Genomic DNA, 18928 nt, shown 5'->3' with positions numbered 1-18928 from the left:
AGACCCTGATTGGTCAAACCTGGTTTACATTTTAATGCACGTTCAATGGTGGTGCGTTTTGGACGTAGTCTCCAAATACGGTCGTAGAAACGTGTGTTGCAACACATGAACACGAGAGTTTGGAACGCAGAGGCCCAAAACGCGTGTTTACATCTCACGTTTCCACTGTGCATTGAGACGTGGTCGCTTGAACGCTTGTTCCCGAGGCCGGCGTGAATGTCACTTGAGGGTAGCAGGAGGTTGTGTATATGTGTGTGTGTCTGAGGGCTCAAACACTTGAGAGGTGAGGCGACACTTTTGGAGTTACACACAGAAGAAAGAAGGATGATGGAACTGAATCCTCTTTTGAACCTTTTCTGAAAACTTTTTATGGCTTTAATTATTTAAAAAAACATTAGAAACATTATCTAAGTCTGTTTTTTTTAATGAACTACACTAGAACACGTCAATCAGAGCATTTCTTCATATTTGTCAGTGCTGTAAAAAAACACCTTTTGATAGAACCAACTTAGTGTGCTATGATAGCACAATCCCATAATATTACATTCCCTTCAATTGAATACACAAAATTGTTGTGTGTGTGTTATTGTCATTTTTGAGGCGCATTAATTTGCTGAACTGTATCAAAAACAAACACATATTGTAGTCTGACATTATAGCCTGAATGAAACAGATAATTATGAGCATCTTTTTAAAGAAAACAACAGAAAGCAAATAAACCAAAGTGTTTACAAAAATGTTCCCATAAAAACGAGGAGATTGTTGGCTGAACAGAATGATTTGTGAAGTGATTTATGATGTAAGTTTGTACATTCAGTGCTGTCAACACCAAATCTATAAAGCGCTGGAGGTATGCATTTTACTGTGTACATTTCTGCCAACGGGGCAAAAGAAGCAAGAATCTGATGAATGCGTTGCATAAGAGTGACTCCTGTTCTTTATGCAAACATTAAGGAAAATAGAGCTTCAATCGCCATTTCTAGACAAGAGTTTAAAAATCCCATCATGGGGAAAAAATTAATAGTACTACTTTTTATTTTTGGATTTCTGATCCCCATCTTTATTTGTTTGATAATTTTGTTTGCTACTTAACTGAGGATGCTTTTTTTTGATTCAAGTTTGGAGTTTCAGTGGGTAAATGTTTCATTTATGCCATTTTTGTTCAAACAATAGTCAACAGAATTTTCCGAACATCTCTACTGTGTGGATTCTTGCAGAGCAGCCAGTTCTGGTGTTGTTTGAAGGCTTAGTCCCAACTGGCCTTATGGGTTGATGAGGGTTGGTGAGACGCAGGCGTATCGTACAGATTTTTTATTTTTCCATCACCCCTGAAACCTGCGCATCCGTTGTACGCCCCACGTTTGGAACCTCACCTTTAAAAAAATCAGAACATAGTCTGTGCACCAACCCAAAAGCCCACAGCACCCGTATGGGTCAACCCCCGTATTGGGTCATGTGACTCAAGCTTAAGGGACAGGAAGGTTTAAACAGTTCCTCACATCAGACTTCCAGAGTCTAGAAAGTCTTATGGTATTTGTTCCTCTTTAAATAAAGATTTCAAAGCTTCAAACGTTGCAGAACGAGGAGGAAAAGGAAGAAAAAGGGCCGAGCTTTGTGTCTGACATTTATGTGCCGCATTGATTCCACCTGTAAATAAAGGCAGAAGTAAAATAAAGAAGTGTTTAAACAGCATCAGAACTGTGTTTCCACATCAGAGATGAGGTTCCTGTCTCTGTCATTCAAATGTTTTTTTCTGTTTATCTTTTACTCCTTCCCGTTAGCCTGTGATTTTGTCGTTTCACGCTTCTCATCGATTGTTTAGTCGCAGCTGGTCGGATTTCAGCGCTGAGACTTTCTGCACGTCATACGGGGAAACGTTTCCGTCCCGGCCCAGGTCAGGAGTTCCTGAATATTCATTTCAGATGATTAGTATGCAGCGGTGTGCGGTTCATTGGACCGTGGCTCCTCACTGCGTTGCTAAAAAGTCAACAGAGGTTGATCCTGAACAAAGGTGGTCATACATGGGCGGGAGGACCACACACTCAATTTATCAACATCACATGATGTACAATGGAGACATTAGCGGGGCATTCATCACTTTCCAAGGTTTGCCGGCTCGCCTGTCAGTCTCACCTTTGAGAGGGGAGGGATGTGTGGTGAATACAGAAGATGTTGTCTTTTTTGGGAGCAGTGAGATGTGAAAGAGCTTTACAAAGTCTGTCCCGGGCTGTCAGAGGGGCTGTGGTTTCCAAGAACATGAGCATTAAGTAAGAAAGCAGCAGAGCGTGTGATGATGAAAACCTTTGACTTTATGCTGTGATGTTGATCTGAGTTCATCCTGAAAAGTCCTTCTGCAACAGTCCTGTTTTAACCTCTGTATGTGGCATTCCCCTCTTTGGTTTTGATAGTTTAGCCACTCCAATGAAAGTCATGTCTTTGATATTGTAGCATGTTCATTTTCTGATGATGGAGGACACATACATATGGAGTGGGACATTAAAGTGGATATCAATGCCTCACCAATAGATTTCATGGAAATCTCAGTTATTTGGGTGAAATTAGAGATAAAAAGATAAAAAATTGAATCTTAGTGTAGAGGACTTGATTTAAGAAGTTGCAACATTACCTCTTAATTTCACATTTTCGCAACATTTCCAAGACTTTGGAACTTAAAGGCTACAGAGTCGGGAATGCGCTCATCACTGACGTAATTCCGTCCTTGTGAAGGCCGTGTCACGGGTACATTTAACGCATGAAATTTGGGTCTAGTTCATTTTTGCATTCGACATTCGATGCGCGCAGATGACCGTCGAGGATTTCGCCAGACGGGTTTTTGTGCGAATTTGGTTTTGAGCTGTTTAAACTTTTTGGTCAGTTGAGAATGAGACAGTATACAAATATTTGACCTGGTTTATACACAATTATTATTATGTAAATCTCACACAATTGGCTGCACGGTGGCGCAGTAGTTAGCGCTCTTGCCTCACAGCAAGAAGGCTCCCAGTTCAAGTCCCAGCTGGGGGACATGAAAAAACAACATCAATGGGGGACCTTTCTGTGTGGAGTTTGCATGTTCTCCCCGTGTATGCGCGGGTTCTCTCCAGGATCTCCAGCTTCCTCCCACCATCCAAAAACATGCTTCATAGGTTAATTGGCAACTCTAAGTTCTCCATAGGTGTGTGATTGTGGACATTCTACCCTGCAACAGACTGGCGACCTGTCCAGGGCGACCCCTGCCTTTGCCCACAAGTGGCCGGGATAGACCCCGGCAGCCCCGTGACCCCAAAAGGGACTAAAATGAACGAATGAAAAAAACAAAAAAAAATGAATCTTACACAATTGTGCATGATTCTTGTGTGTTGAATAGACGTTTGAGACGTAAGTGCATACAAAGTGTAAAGAGATTAACAGTGCGGCTAAGAGCTAGCCTCAAAGTAGAATCTGTGATTTATTGACCTTTTTTTAGCTACCAACTCATTTAAAGTGTCTTGAAAGCGTCATCTGTTCTGCTACTGCAGGCTTTGAAATCTATCTTAAAATATGTGATCAAACCTGATCAAAGTTCTTTATTAGGAGTTTCTTCCCTCTTTTATTCCTAAAATGAAAAATGTTCCCTCATTCGATTCAAGTTTTCTCTTAAGATTCTGCAGTAAATATGAACGAGTGTTGACGGTCAGGGAGGAAATGCTTCTGCATCACAGAAGTTTCATTAAATCTGTGTTGTGGATGATTTATCTCGGCAATGGGATATTTTCTGAGTGAACGTATTCAACTTCCTGTATGACTTTACAGTCACTGCCACCACAGGCAGCTTGCAGTTTAGTTTGGTAACGTTTTATGAATCATTCATAAAAATGCACAGAGGGTTTCAATATTTCATCCATAATTATTTTTTCTTTTTGTCATCTTCTCAGCGGGCGATGCTGCTGTTCAACACACAGCATCCTCACAGCTGCAAGAAACCACAGGAACTGAAGCTTTCCTGGAAACGTTCACTCACGTTTATTAATCCCATATTTCCATCTGCGTCATATCAATTCATTCACATGCAGCCCATACCGCCTCCATGCTGGTGCACATCCATTACTGTGAGCCCCTCCTCTTCCTCTTCAGCCTTCCCCATAAACCTAAACCTCTCAACAATCTTCAACTGGTCCAACCTCTACATTAACACCCCCCCCCCCCCATTCACCACATCACACCTGTTCTACAGCAGCTGTCAAATTCAGATTTGACTTCAAACTCTTGCCGTTCACCCTCAAAGTCATCCACTGCGTCGCTCCCCCATTCCTGTTCAGTCTCCTACAGTTGAGAATTGCATATTACTTTGAATTATGACTCAAAAACGTCCATAGTTTTGATTTTTTTTAATCTCTTTTTAATTTTTTTAATATTTGTTTTACTTTTATAATTGTTGTGATTGTTGATATGTTTTTGCGTTGTGTGATCTGCACTTCAGGGCCACCGTAGAGATCCTTTCTGTACACGGACTCAAAAGACTCTTCAAACTGAAGGCAGTTTTACTGATAGAAGAATCTGGTCGTTTTCTGGAACCGCTCTATGGCGGCGATGCAGCTAGAAGAATGTGAGAGCATTGCTTTTGGTGCTAGTTTGCAGTAAGAATGTTGCTTTGATGGTTTTGCAGCAGAAATCTACGCGTCCCTATAGTGGTATGTAATTACACAGTAGAGCATATTAAGAGGAGGGTGTGTGCATGTACTCCAGAGAATGGCTGTGTACATGAAAGAGATGCAGGGAGGCAGAGACAGAGATAGGAAGTGTGTACAGGGGACGATATTTCAGTGTTTTATCTGGTGTTCAGATGGATAAACAGGAAAGGATGGAGGTCTCTAATCATTTCCTTTCCTTTTCAAAGATGCCCCCCCCCAACATCGGACTGTCAGCTAAATTTGACTTTTTCACTTGGAATCATCAATCCAAGCAGACATTTTCTACATGCAGTTTTTACTCTGCGTGTGAATCGTTTTACTGAATAGTGTGGTCTTTTGACTTTGCCGTTGTGTCATTGCAGCCCAAAATGCACAAATGATGAACAGATTTCTCCAGATGGCTTAAGCAATCAGTGGCCTCAGCTATGAGGAGTCAGGAAGCGACGTGGTCAGAATCCAGCTTCCACTCAGTTTTCTCAAACTGTTTGCTCAAATCGCCGTTACAGTGAGTCAGTGGTGCCAGATGGAAAACTTCAAACATGTTAACTGTGACCCTGCGGTTATCGGACCGCTCAGCAGAAAGAGGTAAAGGTCAATCAGGTTTAGCTGTGAGATTTGACCCCCTTCCTCAAAAGTTGTCGGGCAAACTGACCCTTGAGTGTGGTAATCCACATTACGGGAATCGTATTTAACCAACACTTCACCGTTCCTTTAGGGTAATGTTTACCCCCTGCTTATGAAACGCCATAGTGGAGGCAGCCAGGTTAGTGATTAGATAAGCCTGGATTTAAGACGTTTCCATGACCAGCTCAGTGGCCCATGGAGGAGTGTCTGCCCTAAAACTGAAAGATTGTGAGGTTGAGTCCATGGTAGGGTCATACTAAAGACTATACAACTCAGTCCCTTTCTGCTCCACTCTCAGCACAAAGGGTTGGATTGGGGAGGTTTGACCATCAAAATGTCCCATGTGACTGCAGCTCACCCACAGGTCCAACTCTAAATATACTACACTCTGTTGTGGCGCTTTAATTAAAAAATAGCCTGCATGGAATCAAGGTGCTTAAACATTTTGACGTCAAAGTCATTCATGCTGCAGCTTAACTCCTTTAAGTCTGTTTAACTACACCCATTGCTTTGTCTCCATTTGGGCCCGGTTTTTGCTCAAAGAAGTGGCCCAGATTGCGGGTTAGTGGGAGCTCTGGCATGCAAGACATTAAGTTTGATCACACAGCAAAGATCTTCAAAGCTCTGATGTGAATAAAAACGTTTGAAGTTGACGTACATTCACACTGGTCTCTGTGGTCCACAGCAGAGTTTTAAATAATTTGCTTCAACTCTGCTGGCAATCAAACCTCAAGATTCTCTTCTGATTAAAAGTCAGGCTTTTTGGGTGACTTGCAAGTGAACCCTGGTGTACCTGAGGCAGGAAAATAACCTACCAAAAGTGTGAATGTTTAAAAAAAAATGAGTCCACTAAAGTTCAACCATGTCTTATTTGTAAATGTGGTGTAGTGAAAAATTGAACACATTTATTAATTTATTCTCTTTTTTTATGTTCTTTCCAGTCAGTCATCATCATTTCAGGAACCTCCCACATTTAATCGATCAGCTGCTGTCATGTCTGTCTGTTTCTTTGTTCCTCTCCAGAGTGCAGTTTGAAAACAAACCCAACAGAATGTAAGAAATAGTCCATCAGATCTACCGGATATCTTCCAAAAGACAGGCGTCTATTGGAGATCTGCATTTATTTCATCACCGGCTAATGGGTTCATTTTGCAGTGGAATTCTGTCACAAAGTGCAGACAACACCAGATTAACATTTTCAGGATTTTGCTCAACAATCCATGTTCAAACAACTTCTTCTAATTCGTCAATCGCTTTCGTTGCACCTCCACCAGGAAACGGTTTGCTCCTTTTTCTGCCGCCGTCTTCTCAGTATCATCCAGCTGCTTGTGCCATTCAGAGAAAATTTAGGATCCACTGCAAAGTTTCGTGCGGCTTCCTCAAAGAATGTTCTTTGGTGTGTGCCGCCGCACAAAATTTAAATCCAATGAGCGTTTCTACATCCGACGTGCACCTGCGTACCCCCCGCACATCCCATGCATGCAGCTTTTGTGCGTGGTCAGTAGGGGGCCAGTACGCGCACTTTACCACCGACTAGAGTGCGGTGAAAAAGGCACAGAACCACAGAATCATCTACACATCAGAAGTACGTGTAACTTACAGTATTCTTACACGATACATTTATCACACGCATGACAATTTTCACGACGTCCCTTAAGGTGGCAGTACGACAAGGTGTGACACACCTGTGGTCCCTTTGAGATGTGGTCAAACATCTCTACAACCCTCCACTGACCTGGACGACCAAAAACTCGCAGCACCTGTACGGGTCAACCCGGTTTCCGGTGCATGTGACTAAGGCATTACGCAAACATGAGGCTTCTTCAGGAGTGTCCCATCTGTTCATTTTCCATTTCAAATGCATCCAAATGACGTGTTTTCTGTTCTGGGCATTGGAAGTTTGTGTAAGTGTTTTGTACTCATGTTGTTTCACAGGGAAACCTGCTCGATGCCTGTCAGCCCGGAGTCCTGTTCCCTCGTCCAGGGCTTTCTGGCTGAAAGTGCAGGACGCCTGTTTTTGGGCCACGCCCAGACGCAGCTGAAGACCGGCCTGCAGACTCAGGAGAGACACTTCTTCCTCTTCAACGACACACTGCTGGTTGCCAAAGCCAAGTAGGTTCTTCACTCCTGGTCTCCATATTTATGTGGTTGTTTCTGGGAGAGAGTTAGAAACTAGTCTCTCTAAGCCATGAACCCAGGAAAGAAATTCAACAAACATGACACCACGAAGCCATGTTTCAGAACTCGGGGTGAAGTTCCATTCCCCTTCTTCTCTCACTTCTCCATCTCTCATTTTCTCCCCAGTGTGTAATTATTTCCCAGCCAATTAAATCCATATGAGGCCTGGCTGAGATCAAAGCCCCACCGGCCTGCAGAGCGGGGTTACCCGCACACACACGCCAACACACAAGTGCATTAAAAAATAAAGACTTGTGGAGCTTCTAGACATTTTTTGAGCACATTTTCACAAATAGACACGCATAAACATACAGACTGTGTATTTATCGTGCAGTCAGAACCCTCTTTGCAGACAGAGCAGGATGTCTGTGGTGTGTTTAGGGAGTCATGTGCCAGCGGGTGGAGTTGACCCTTCCAATACTGACAGTATAGGCTATAATTGCCTTTAATATATTGTGGCTGAGCAGAGTGAGTTGGAGGAATGTGAATTTGGAAAGGACACGGGGAGAAAAAAAAGCCATCCAGTGATGTATATGTGTGTTTGTTTTTATGTCCATATAATAGCAGAGAGGGAGCGTGTGTTTGTGTGCCAAATATGCACAACTGGATCTAGTGCCTCTATAATTAGAGATGTCGTAGCAAATGAACTCTGACTATGTCTGTGTTCAGATGGCCCCGATTTTGCAGCAAAACAAAAATCTCTCTATTGACTTAGCCCTACGCTGGTTCATGGTCAGAGGAAAACAAATGCCACCGGGCACCAGAGCTTCTGCTCCACAAACCGTTTGGCATAAACAATCCAGCTCAAGAGCAGACATTCTCACAGAATTAGTGATGTTTGTTGTTCTGTCTTCAAATTGTGCTTGAAATGCCTGTTTCCTGTAGTTTCTACTTAAAAGGTGTTGAATTCTTGACTGCACAAACTCAGAGTTTACGGTTATTCCATTGGAGCGTCCCTTTTATCCGCATTAACACAACTTTTTCACGTGTTCAGCAAAGCAAACTGTAGATTTCATTGAAAACAATAACAGAGGGTTGCACATGCATGTAAAATTGCACTTAATAAATTCAACAATTTAAAGGCTTTAGATGTTTTCTCTGAGGAACTCCTTCAATAAAAAAAAAACAATTGCATTTATAAAAATCCAACAGTTTTTGTGCTCTCTGATGGCTTTTTGTTAAGCCATGGTTCAGAGGAAACCCTGTTAAAGCCTGTTCATGCTCACCTGCATGCACTCAGACTGAAAAGGTCAAACAAAGAGCTTTTTGATAACTCAGAAGATTTTATTGCATTCGTCACAGATCTAAAGATAAAATTCATGATATTTTTGGGGAAAGTGGTGCCTTACCTTTAGCTTTTATGGTTCACTTACAATCACAGAAAAGCATAGTTCAGTTAAATCTAAGTGAAGTTGGGTTAGGCTTAAAGGAAAACTATTATTATTATTATTTTTAATGTTTGAATCAATTGTATTGAAATACATTTGCTGGATTTTTTTTTAGACAAAACTCATCTTTTCTGTAAGTTTTATCCCTGAAACTATTGCTTTGGTATTTGTTACTCACATTTCCGAAACCCCTCTCAGAAATGCTCATTGGCATGATGCAAATTTTCCTTCAAAATCCTTTGTTTATAACTTGCTCCATGTTTTCTACCCTGGCAGTGGAGGGCTTTTCCTGCTCATTTCAAAATGGCTGCTTCCACGAAATCTCAAAAACACTTTTTGTGGGAAAGTTGAGCTAAATTTCATAATTTTGTTGTAAGAATAACTAATATATTGTTGTTTTTTAGTGACATCTTGCTGCAACAGAATTCAACATTTGTTGATGATTAATTCTTTATAATAAAGTTACATCACGTTAAAATGTCTGGATCAAATTGGAGACATTGAGTAAATAAGGTGTTTTTTCCTGAAGACTTCTGTCAACATTTTAGCATCTTAAACTAACATTGTTGTGAACAAAAACATACCAAATCATCCGATTGGAATAGAATAGCATAGAGGACTTTATTAATCCCACGATGGGGAAATTCCTTTTGTCAGTGTAGCATAGTTGATGCTATATGTATATTATCAAAAAACATTTTCCCTCATTCTCTTAGTGGATTTCATTAAAGGATTTAAAAATCATCTTGATTCCAAACAAATAGAATTTTCTCTAATTTCTTTGATGTAGTGGGCTTTACAGGTTTAATGTACAAATTTCTATTGCTATCAATGGAAGTTCAAGTTTTGTTAATTTCACCAGTTGAGAACAAATCTTTGAACTAAACATAATTGAATTTCCCAACGGGGATTAATAAAGTTGGTCTTAATCTTAATGTTAATCTTAATTCTTTGAAAAAAAAATTGTGATATGGTAATTTGACACTGATGCCCTCTTCCAGTGTTTAGAATTGGACAAACATGATTTCTGTTGATTGATTTTATGTTTGTCCAGGTCCCCGACTCACTTTAAAGTGAAGTCCCAGGTGAGAGTGTGTGAGATGTGGACCGCTAACTGCATGGAGGAGGTGTGTGAGGGCAGCACCAACCCGGACCGGAGCTTTGTCATGGGCTGGCCCACGTGCAACTATGTGGCCACGTTCAGGTGTGTATTCTCAGTTGAGGCTTTTATATATACTGTTAATTCTGACATCATTCAAATCCCTTTTGGCTTCAAGTCACTTTTATGACTTAAGGTCATAAAAACAAGTTTTTTTTTCTAAATGTGTATTGACACAGGCGCCTTCCAGAAGGTAATAAAATGATGTGCAAGAATTATGATTATGGGAAAAATATTTTATTTACATTCTTAACAGACAGAAAAAGACATTTTAAATTTGCCAGGGTTGTAGATAATTTCATGCCTGACTGTAACATCGTTCGGCGCATCCACAAACCCTGCTTTCCTCTCCAAAACATGAAACTCCTGACTCGAGTGTTTGAGTGGATCCAGTCCTGAAAGAGTACAAAATGTTCTCATCAGGAAGGGGAATCACTGCCCGAACATTCAGCCAAAACCAATCTTCAGCGCTTCAGGGCTATGGCAGTTGTTAAAGCAGATCAACTGAACCTCAGGAAAACCAGAGGAGACAACCACATATGTACAGCAGGCTCCAACATGCAGCACAAACAAATGCTATCAGGCATGCCATGCGGCGTTCTGCACCTGCCTGAAATCCATCAGGAATCCAGGCTCCAAGCATTTTGTGGTTGTACTCTGTGGCACAAATAAGCAAAACATCTAATTATTATTTTTGAGTAATATTTTTCTGTCATTTTTTCAGCTCTGAAGAGCTAAAGGATAAATGGCTGGCGCTCATCAACGGGTAAGGAATTTTCCCCTGCCACCTTAAGGAATGATCTACAAGCTGGATCAATAACAGTTTGAGTTCATTGAACATATAGGAAAATATGTAAGTTTGTAGCTTAACTTTAAATGCAGCCAAGTCAGAATGTTGGAAAACATTCATTGATTTTAGTCGCATCTGAAGTCTCACCTTCCTCTGTTCTTCCTCCTCAAAAACAGTCGAATCAGTGAGGGAAAAGAGAAGGATGACCCAAAGACCGTTCCGCTGAAGATCTTTGCCAAGGACATAGGAAACTGTGCTTACGTATGATCTTCTTTGTCATTGCCTCTTTTTTTTTAAATCCTAAAATATCAATTTATTAAAAGCAAAAACTTTTAGTCTAAATAAAACTAACCTATTTTTCTCAATTTGCTTCAACCAGGCGAAGACGCTTGCAGTCAACAACACAGACACCACCACTGACGTGATTCGCATGTCCCTGCAGCAGTTCGGCATCTCTGTAAGCTCAACTTCTGTTATCTGGACGTTATTGGGAAAACCAAAAAGATTGAACCAGAACTTGTTGAAAGACCTCCTCCTGATCTATTTTTAAGTCTTCCCATAATTATGCCATTTTTAACCTAAATAAAAGAACGTTGTTTTTTGGCATAGCTTCTGCAGAGCGACAGGGGTTTATTAGAAACTCACTTCTAAGTTGTGGGCGAGACCACGGGCATTTTTTCTACGTCACAAAAACAATCCATTTCAAACAGCATTGTTTTCATCTGCTCCTGCTTCACAATGGTTTTGAATAAAGAAATACTCAGAAATACAATTTTCAGCTGAATTTTCTTTTTCTTATCAGAAAAATGCCTCAAGAACATGTTTAAGTCACCAAAAACAGGATTTTTATTAGATTAGCTCATTAAAGTGCTGCGCAGTGGGAGGTTTTCAGGTAAAAAGAAACAAAGATTTTTGATTTCAAGTTGGTTTGTTTCCTCTTTGTCCCTCTAGAGTTGCATCAAAGACCTCCGGTTGTGGGTGAACTCCAGTAAAGACGACCCTCCGTATCCCCTTATCGGTGAGTGTTACTTAAGTCTGTTTTATAAAGGAGTTTTTTTTATTTTTTTATTTATGAAAACTGTCCTTAACTGTAGATAAAAGGGATTTTGAGGCATTCCTTTAGTGAATATTTGAATAGAAGGGGTTTAAATTCTCTTCAAACATCTGGAAACATTTCCATTTGTTTTTAGTCAGAGTGGTATTTCCTTGAAACCTTCAAGCTTAATCTTTTTATTCTGTAATTCAGACCTAATTCCCCAAATCCCCACTCAGTATTTGGGATTTATTGTCACTCGGTGCCAGCACTTCCCTGTTTTCCACCACATTTGTGCTTTGGCTCCTTGTCAGAAGCACACACTCTGCGCATACCAGACCCTCCACCCTTAACCTCTGGACCCTGACCTTTCCTTCTAGGCCACGAGTTTCCCTTCTGCATCAAGATGAGCCACATTCGGGACGGCGGGAGCTGTCCAGGACGAATAGGACGGGACCCGATGAGTCCAACCGACTGCCCTGGAGTTCTGCTGCTGGATCAGTGTCTCCCTCCAGACACCCAGTGTCAGTTCATCCTCAAACCCAACAAAGTCCTCCTGTCACCTCAGGAGCTTTTAGGTAGGTTACATTTAAAGACCAGAGCCGCTTCAGTGTGCAGCCTTCTCGGGGCAGCAAAATAAAAATCCTCTGAAAGGAAAGTAATGTCAGTTTCTGCCTAAGAAAAAACCTTTGGAGCAAAACTCAAGGGAAAGTGATTGATGTGTGAAACCGTCTGTGCTGTATGTATAGAGCAGTGTTTTTCAACCAGTGCGCCGCGGCACACTAGTGTGCCGTGGGACATGGTCAAGTGTGCCGTGGAAAATTGCCCTCATTAATTGATCTAAAAAAAATTCCCATCTCCAGGAAATCAGCTCTTTGTTCATCCAAACAGGTCCTGATAAAACACTGAGTAGTTAGGAATATGAAAGATCATGAAATACTTTTTTCTTTGTGTTTATTTGATTCTATTAAAGACATTTTTATAAGAATGACGGTAACGCGATTTAGCTGCAGCTATAACTGTTATCTGAAAAGTTCCGCAGCTTCTTGAAGGCTTAATCACATGTCATCAGTCTGACCAATCAGAAGTGTTTAAAGTATTCACTTTCTTGTTCCAATTTAGCTCATAACTCACTCAGTTCCAACAAAAACACCAGCTAAAGCTCGTCTTTAGCGGTGTAGCTTTCCACAGAATCCGGTATCAGACCGTGGAACAAGTGAACAAAACCATGAAGCTCAGAGACGCGAGTCTTTCTGCCGTTTTCTGGCAGTTTTAACACTACATCTCCCATGATGCGTTGGCTTAAAGGGACGGGACAGCGCCTCAGCGTACAATGAGTCGTCCTTGTTACACGTCTTGAAACCACAACGAACATACAGTTTGTATGTAACTTAAGTTTTATGATTTTTGTCAAGGTTAAAGTGTGCCGTGGCTCAAAAAAGGTTGAAAAACACTGATATAGAGGCCTGATAGATAACAAAGCCCATGCAAGTTTGACACTTAATTGTCCCTTTTTCAGGCCTTTTTTGAACCAATCAAAAGCAGACACATCTGTCGAATCAAGTGTGAAATTGAGAAACTCATATCAGTTTGGATAACCTCAACCTTTGTGCACAGACCTCACACAAAGGAAAACATGTTTGTGAATATTTACGGAGCGTATTTCAGTCTGACTTTAGGAGTGTAAAGGTCTTGATATTCATACCTAGTTTGAAATATTCCCCCTCTGTTACTCCACTACAAACACACTAAATCTCCCCTTGGCTGTTTGTACATTATTGAGATTAAAAATAGGTAATCTCCTCAAACTATGACTACTTAAAATATGAACACAAGCGTCAGGCATTAAGCCTGTATTTGTTTTTATTTCCATTTCAACTCAGCGCAGTCTCAATAGAGATTGCCTCTCTCGATATGGAGGAGGAGCAGCTTTGCTCCGAGCTCCTCACCCCATCTGTAAGGGAGCACCCAGCAGGGGAAACTCATTCCATCCGCTTGTATCTGGGATCTTCTCCTTACACTTATGAACCAAAGCCCATGATGAAGGTGGGGACATAGAATGAACGGCTTCTTCTTCATTGTGATACCTTAACGGACTGCATAAAGAAGCAGCCTAAAGAAGCTTAATCTTAAGAAAAAATCACCAGAAGGCTGTAAAATGATGTATCTATGCAGTCATTTTTATTTAACAAGAAATCTAATAATACAAAATGAAAAACTAGAAACAAGGAGATCCACACAAGCATCCAAGAAAAGAAAAATAAAATAAAAAGTTAACTGTTATTTAAAATGACTTCAAACTCATTGTTATACAGCCCAATGATAAGTATTTTTTGCTTAATTATTGCAAATGGTTTGTATTGTTTGGGTTTGTACGGAGATAAAGATGAAGTTTATTTTGATTGCAGTGACCATAAACTAGTGTAATAAGTGGAAATGACTAATTTTTAGAACAAAATGAGAATACTATATTTGTACGAATCTTTTAATAAATTCTCATAAAATTTAAAACTAGCACTTATTCAACAGATGTACGTTTTTTTCCCCACAATAATAACAATGAATCCCCATCTAACTTTGATTAGATTTTTTTAACTTAAATAAAAAACAGGCTTAAAATTGAACCAAAAATTACAGTGTCATTTGAGTTTATTTTAGTCCTAAATCAAGTTTTTCTGTTGTCAAGAGTGTGAAGTAAAACGATTTAGACTCATTTAAGTTATAATTTCTTTAAGAACTAATATCCTAGCTCTTAATGAGGCAAAAAAATCTTGACTGCTGGTTTTGAGAAAAGCTAAGTTAAGACGATTGAAAACCTCGTCAAATATCTTAAATCTCTAAAAACAAGGTTTTAAATCTTTAGTATCAAATAGTTTGCAGTGGATGTACGGCAACTGTGGCACTTTAGCCACTTTAACCACCTGTTCATCTCACCTTCCATCCTTCCCTCATTTGTCAACAAAACCCTAAAGATACATAAACTCCCCCACCTAAGGCAGGAGCTCTCCACCTTCCTGGAGAGTGCCAAACCCCCTTTAGTCAGGTCGAGAACCTGTGAGACCTTCAACTTGGAAGTTCTGGTTCTCATTCCAACTGCTTCTGTACACACTGATGGTTTGATGAAGCCAACAGAACATCATGTGTAAAAAGTAGAGAGGAAATTCTGAAATCCTCAAACCAGACCCCCTCTGGTCTTTGGCTGAGCCTAGAAATTCTGTCCATAAAGATCATGAACAGAACTGGTGAGAAAGAGCATTACTGCTGGAGTCCAACATGAACTGGGAATGGGCTTGACTTACTGCCAGCGAAATGAACCAAACTCCTGCATTGGTTGTACAAAGACTATGGGGTCCTGGAGCCCCCTAGTAAGGGGCTCAGACCTCATATTCCCAGAGCAACTCCAACAGAACAAAGAACACGCTTTCTCCAAATCCCCAAAAAACAGGCGGACTGAACGAGGAAACCCTCAAGCATGGTCTCATGGTCTGTTGCTCCACAAGACTTTAGAGACTTGAGGCTATCATAGCAGACCTCATCTACCCCCAGAACTTTGCTACTGAGGGCATTTTGACAACCTCGGAGGGGTCATCGACTGGCCCACTCCTGGGATCTCAGCATTCGAAAACAGAAGGCTTGTCTGTAAGATTCAGGAAAAGAAAAGAAAGAAAAGAAGCCAGAAATGTTTTTGCGGCCGACCGATAGTCCGTCTCCTAAAACCTCTCCTAGATCTGAGTTTAGGCCTCTGCGTTCTGGGTGGACGGCTAAAACCTGTCAGCTGCTTTGGAAGTCCCACATCCAGCCAGGGTTGAATGAACTCCATCTTGACATCCTTTACGTCAGGCACCAGCTTCGTCATACTCACATATATAAATGTACAGCAGTGTATATTAGGTTAGCATGTTTTCACAGACAGTCAGAAAAAGTGCAGGTGTGCTTTTTGTGTGCGCTCATACCCGGAACTGCAGGTGCTTAAGTGTTTTCTGGTTGGCAGGAGAAGTGAGCTTATAGCTGCAACACCAACTATGAATACTGCATGTGGCTTTTTCCCTCTTTAAAAAGACAGTGGAGGTCTCTAATATTACACTTCCTCGATTTCAAGAATCCATCTATAAATCTAATATTGTATGAAACCGCAGGGAGAAATAAGAACTGTCAATGCAGTACAGAGAGTACTTCCCAGAAAATGTCCCGGTTACATAAACTGTTCCTGTTTTCGCTCATACCTGATCGTTGAAGACCTGGACTCATCTTTTAGTTTTCTGGGAGAAGCGGCTGAAAAGAAAAGGAGAATGGTGGGAAAGGAGAATGTGGCGGAAAAGGGGTTAGAACAAGGGTCAAAGCAGAAGCTGTACCAAAACAAGAGAAAGGGTAGACAGACAAAGAGGAAGAACCCCCAGAAGACATGCATGAACGCAAGAATAGGAAGATGGAAAGTGAAAAGCGATGACACAGCTATTGAGTAAGTGGAGGCCAGAAGAGGTGAAGGAAAAAGAAACAACCACAGTCGACTGATAGTGCGAGAGGAATTTGCGATGGAAGAAACCGAAAAGAGGAGCTCGGAAGCAGATCGGATGGAAAAAGTGGAGTAGATTGAGAGGGAGGAGGTGGAGATGACAGTGGACAAACTGTGGATGTAGAGCTGGGGATGGAAAAAGGATGACATGAGGTTTAGAGCAAAACAAGTTGTGGGGGGAAAAGGGTGTTTTGCAGTCATAGAGGCTCCAGTTTGCCAACCACAAACTTTTCCTCAGATTCCTTTGCTTCAAGCAAAACACTCTTACGTAATGGATCCATACCAACCTCGCAGCCACGGAGGGCTAATTAGTCACACCCAGCTCCAAAGCTAACAAATCTGTGTCTGTAGCCATAAAGAAGCCCCGCTTTATGTTTTTTAGTGACTTTGTTTGAAGTCATTAATCTATTTACATTTTGAAAATCTTGAAATCCTCAAAAATGCTCTTCATCCCTTGCAGGGCTTTATGTGTTGCATATTTATTTTACAACTAATGTGATTGTGTAACTGTTTTTCTGTCGTTCGTATTACACCCCCCCCCCCCTCCAACCAATGAAAGCCATCAAATTCTACCCCTTCCCTTTCCCTTTAACCAAAGGGGCAAATGTTTTTCTAAGGAATGAGACACCACTGAGATCCTCTGGTGTCTTCAAATCTCCCCACAAACCACAAAATGACTGAATCTGTGAGACAACTTCCAGGATGCCATCATCCTCTGTGGCGTCGCTCATAAACACTTAATTCAGATTTATCTAAATGGATTTCATGTGTCATCTGAAGAAATAAACAATGCTGGTGTCCTAATATCGTCAGCTGAATCACTTGAAATGTTTACAATATTGAGCCTCTTAGATTGCGTTGCCAAGTTTCATGATTACCTGTCATGTCCCGACTAGTTTTTAGTTTGTCATCATTTCTCGTCATACTGGCATGTGAGACTTTCTGGTTTATCTGTGGGTTTTCCACACTTTAAATAAAGACATTTCGGTTTTGTGGATGTTTTAAAAGTTATAAGCACTCCTGTTTTGTTTTGAAAATCTTGTGTAATTGTTGTGTTGTTTTTCTGCCCACTTGAGCTGCTTTGTGCAAGTTCACTTAACCTTAAAGATCAAATTCATTTTTTGGTGGGATGTAGCATATAATGGGATATAGAGCAGAAATCTTTGGTGGATGCCCTTCTCTTGGTTTGATTTTTTAACCAGACTGAGCTGCATGCTGAGTTGGTGGCTGCAAAAATTCCTCATTAGCGGATTATTTTGGTTAAAAACCTGAATGTTTCAGATTCCAAATACTGACTCAACCTCCATGTGCTTGTAATGAACCTTCTGACTTCAGAGGAGGTTTGTCTTCTGGAGCAAAGATGAAAGTCAGAGTTGAGTTTTTCCTGAAGGTCTTGTTTTCCTACAGACTCTTTTATAGCTGTAATTGACATGTGTGAGATCACACTGAACCTGAATTACAAACCTACTGTGTCCATCACTGATGTGTTAACGACAGGAGTGGTGGTTTTGGTGGGGGACCCAAACACATGACACTTGTGGCAAAAACGTAAATTGTAATGATTTAACTTGACATAAAAAAACACTATGACACACAAAGAAGACTCAAAAACCATGAACTTTAATAGATTGGGGTATGAGCCCAAACAGCAACAGCTTGGACCAGGTGTGCAGTGCCCATTGAATGAGACACAATCAATGAAAACTAGACCTAAGAGGCACCAAGCCTCACAGTTATTCCAAATTAATTTGCAGGATAGTTCATGTAATCACTCTGATCGTGGTTGAGATTAAATAACCGATGTGATGCAGATAAGACTGAAGTGTACAAGTTGAGGCTTGCAGAAGGACATTTTTTGTATTCTTTTAATGCTACAGTTAAAGCTTGTTTTACTTGGTTGTTGATTAAATATCTTTTTAGAGATTGCAATCTCGGATTTAAAACCAGTTCTGTTTCATTTTGAAGACCAGCAAGCCTTTCCTTGTTGCTGGGGTAGCCTGCCCTGTCTTGTCCTTGTGTCTCCAGCTCAGAGAAAAGTTGACATTTAATGGAAGATTCAGAGGAAAATCAATTGTGAGACAGAGCCGGCGTGGACCAGTTTAGCTCAAATGACACTGATGGTGTCCTTTTAAAGCAGGAACACCCAGAATAACAAAATATACTCAGATTTAAGAACACACCAATATTTAAAATCTGTCTAAAAATGCTAATTTCTACCTGCACAAACACCTGCAGGGGAATAGTGGGGAATAGGGGTATAGGGAAAAATCCATTTGGCGATACTTGTATCGATTGAATATGGTTTCAAGACAATATGTTTTAATTATTCATAAACATCCTTCAGCATCTGACTCTTGTTTGCCACTTAAACCTCTGACCGTTAGTTGGCTGGAGAACCAGCTTGTGTTAAGTGCTAAATCTTCAGTCATGAGACTGTTTTTACTTATTAAAAAAATTGTTCAGGTACAGTTTTGGGATGTCTCGCGACATGTATCTTATCGTGAGATGCATATCGCGATATATATTGTATCGCCGGACTCTTGCCAATACACACCGCTAGTGAAAAAGTATTG

At 40.7% G+C, this 18928-nt stretch overlaps 1 protein-coding gene across 1 annotated transcript in view; it reads left to right on the top strand.

Moving 5' to 3' along the window:
* LOC101155476 (rho GTPase-activating protein 20) overlaps positions 1-18928 on the top strand; it is a 49524-nt gene that overhangs the window by 6814 nt on the left and 23782 nt on the right. Inside the window, exons 3-9 of the mRNA XM_004081593.4 lie at positions 7230-7406; positions 9915-10064; positions 10744-10785; positions 10986-11070; positions 11189-11266; positions 11761-11827; positions 12223-12420. Coding sequence (XP_004081641.1) covers positions 7230-7406; positions 9915-10064; positions 10744-10785; positions 10986-11070; positions 11189-11266; positions 11761-11827; positions 12223-12420 — 797 coding nt within the window. The remainder of the gene's footprint in view (positions 1-7229; positions 7407-9914; positions 10065-10743; positions 10786-10985; positions 11071-11188; positions 11267-11760; positions 11828-12222; positions 12421-18928) is intronic.

The sequence above is a fragment of the Oryzias latipes genome, chromosome 21, assembly GCF_002234675.1.
Source record: "Oryzias latipes chromosome 21, ASM223467v1".
In the NCBI taxonomy this organism is placed as follows: Eukaryota; Metazoa; Chordata; class Actinopteri; order Beloniformes; family Adrianichthyidae; genus Oryzias; species Oryzias latipes.
This window is presented reverse-complemented; position numbering and strand designations above follow the sequence as displayed.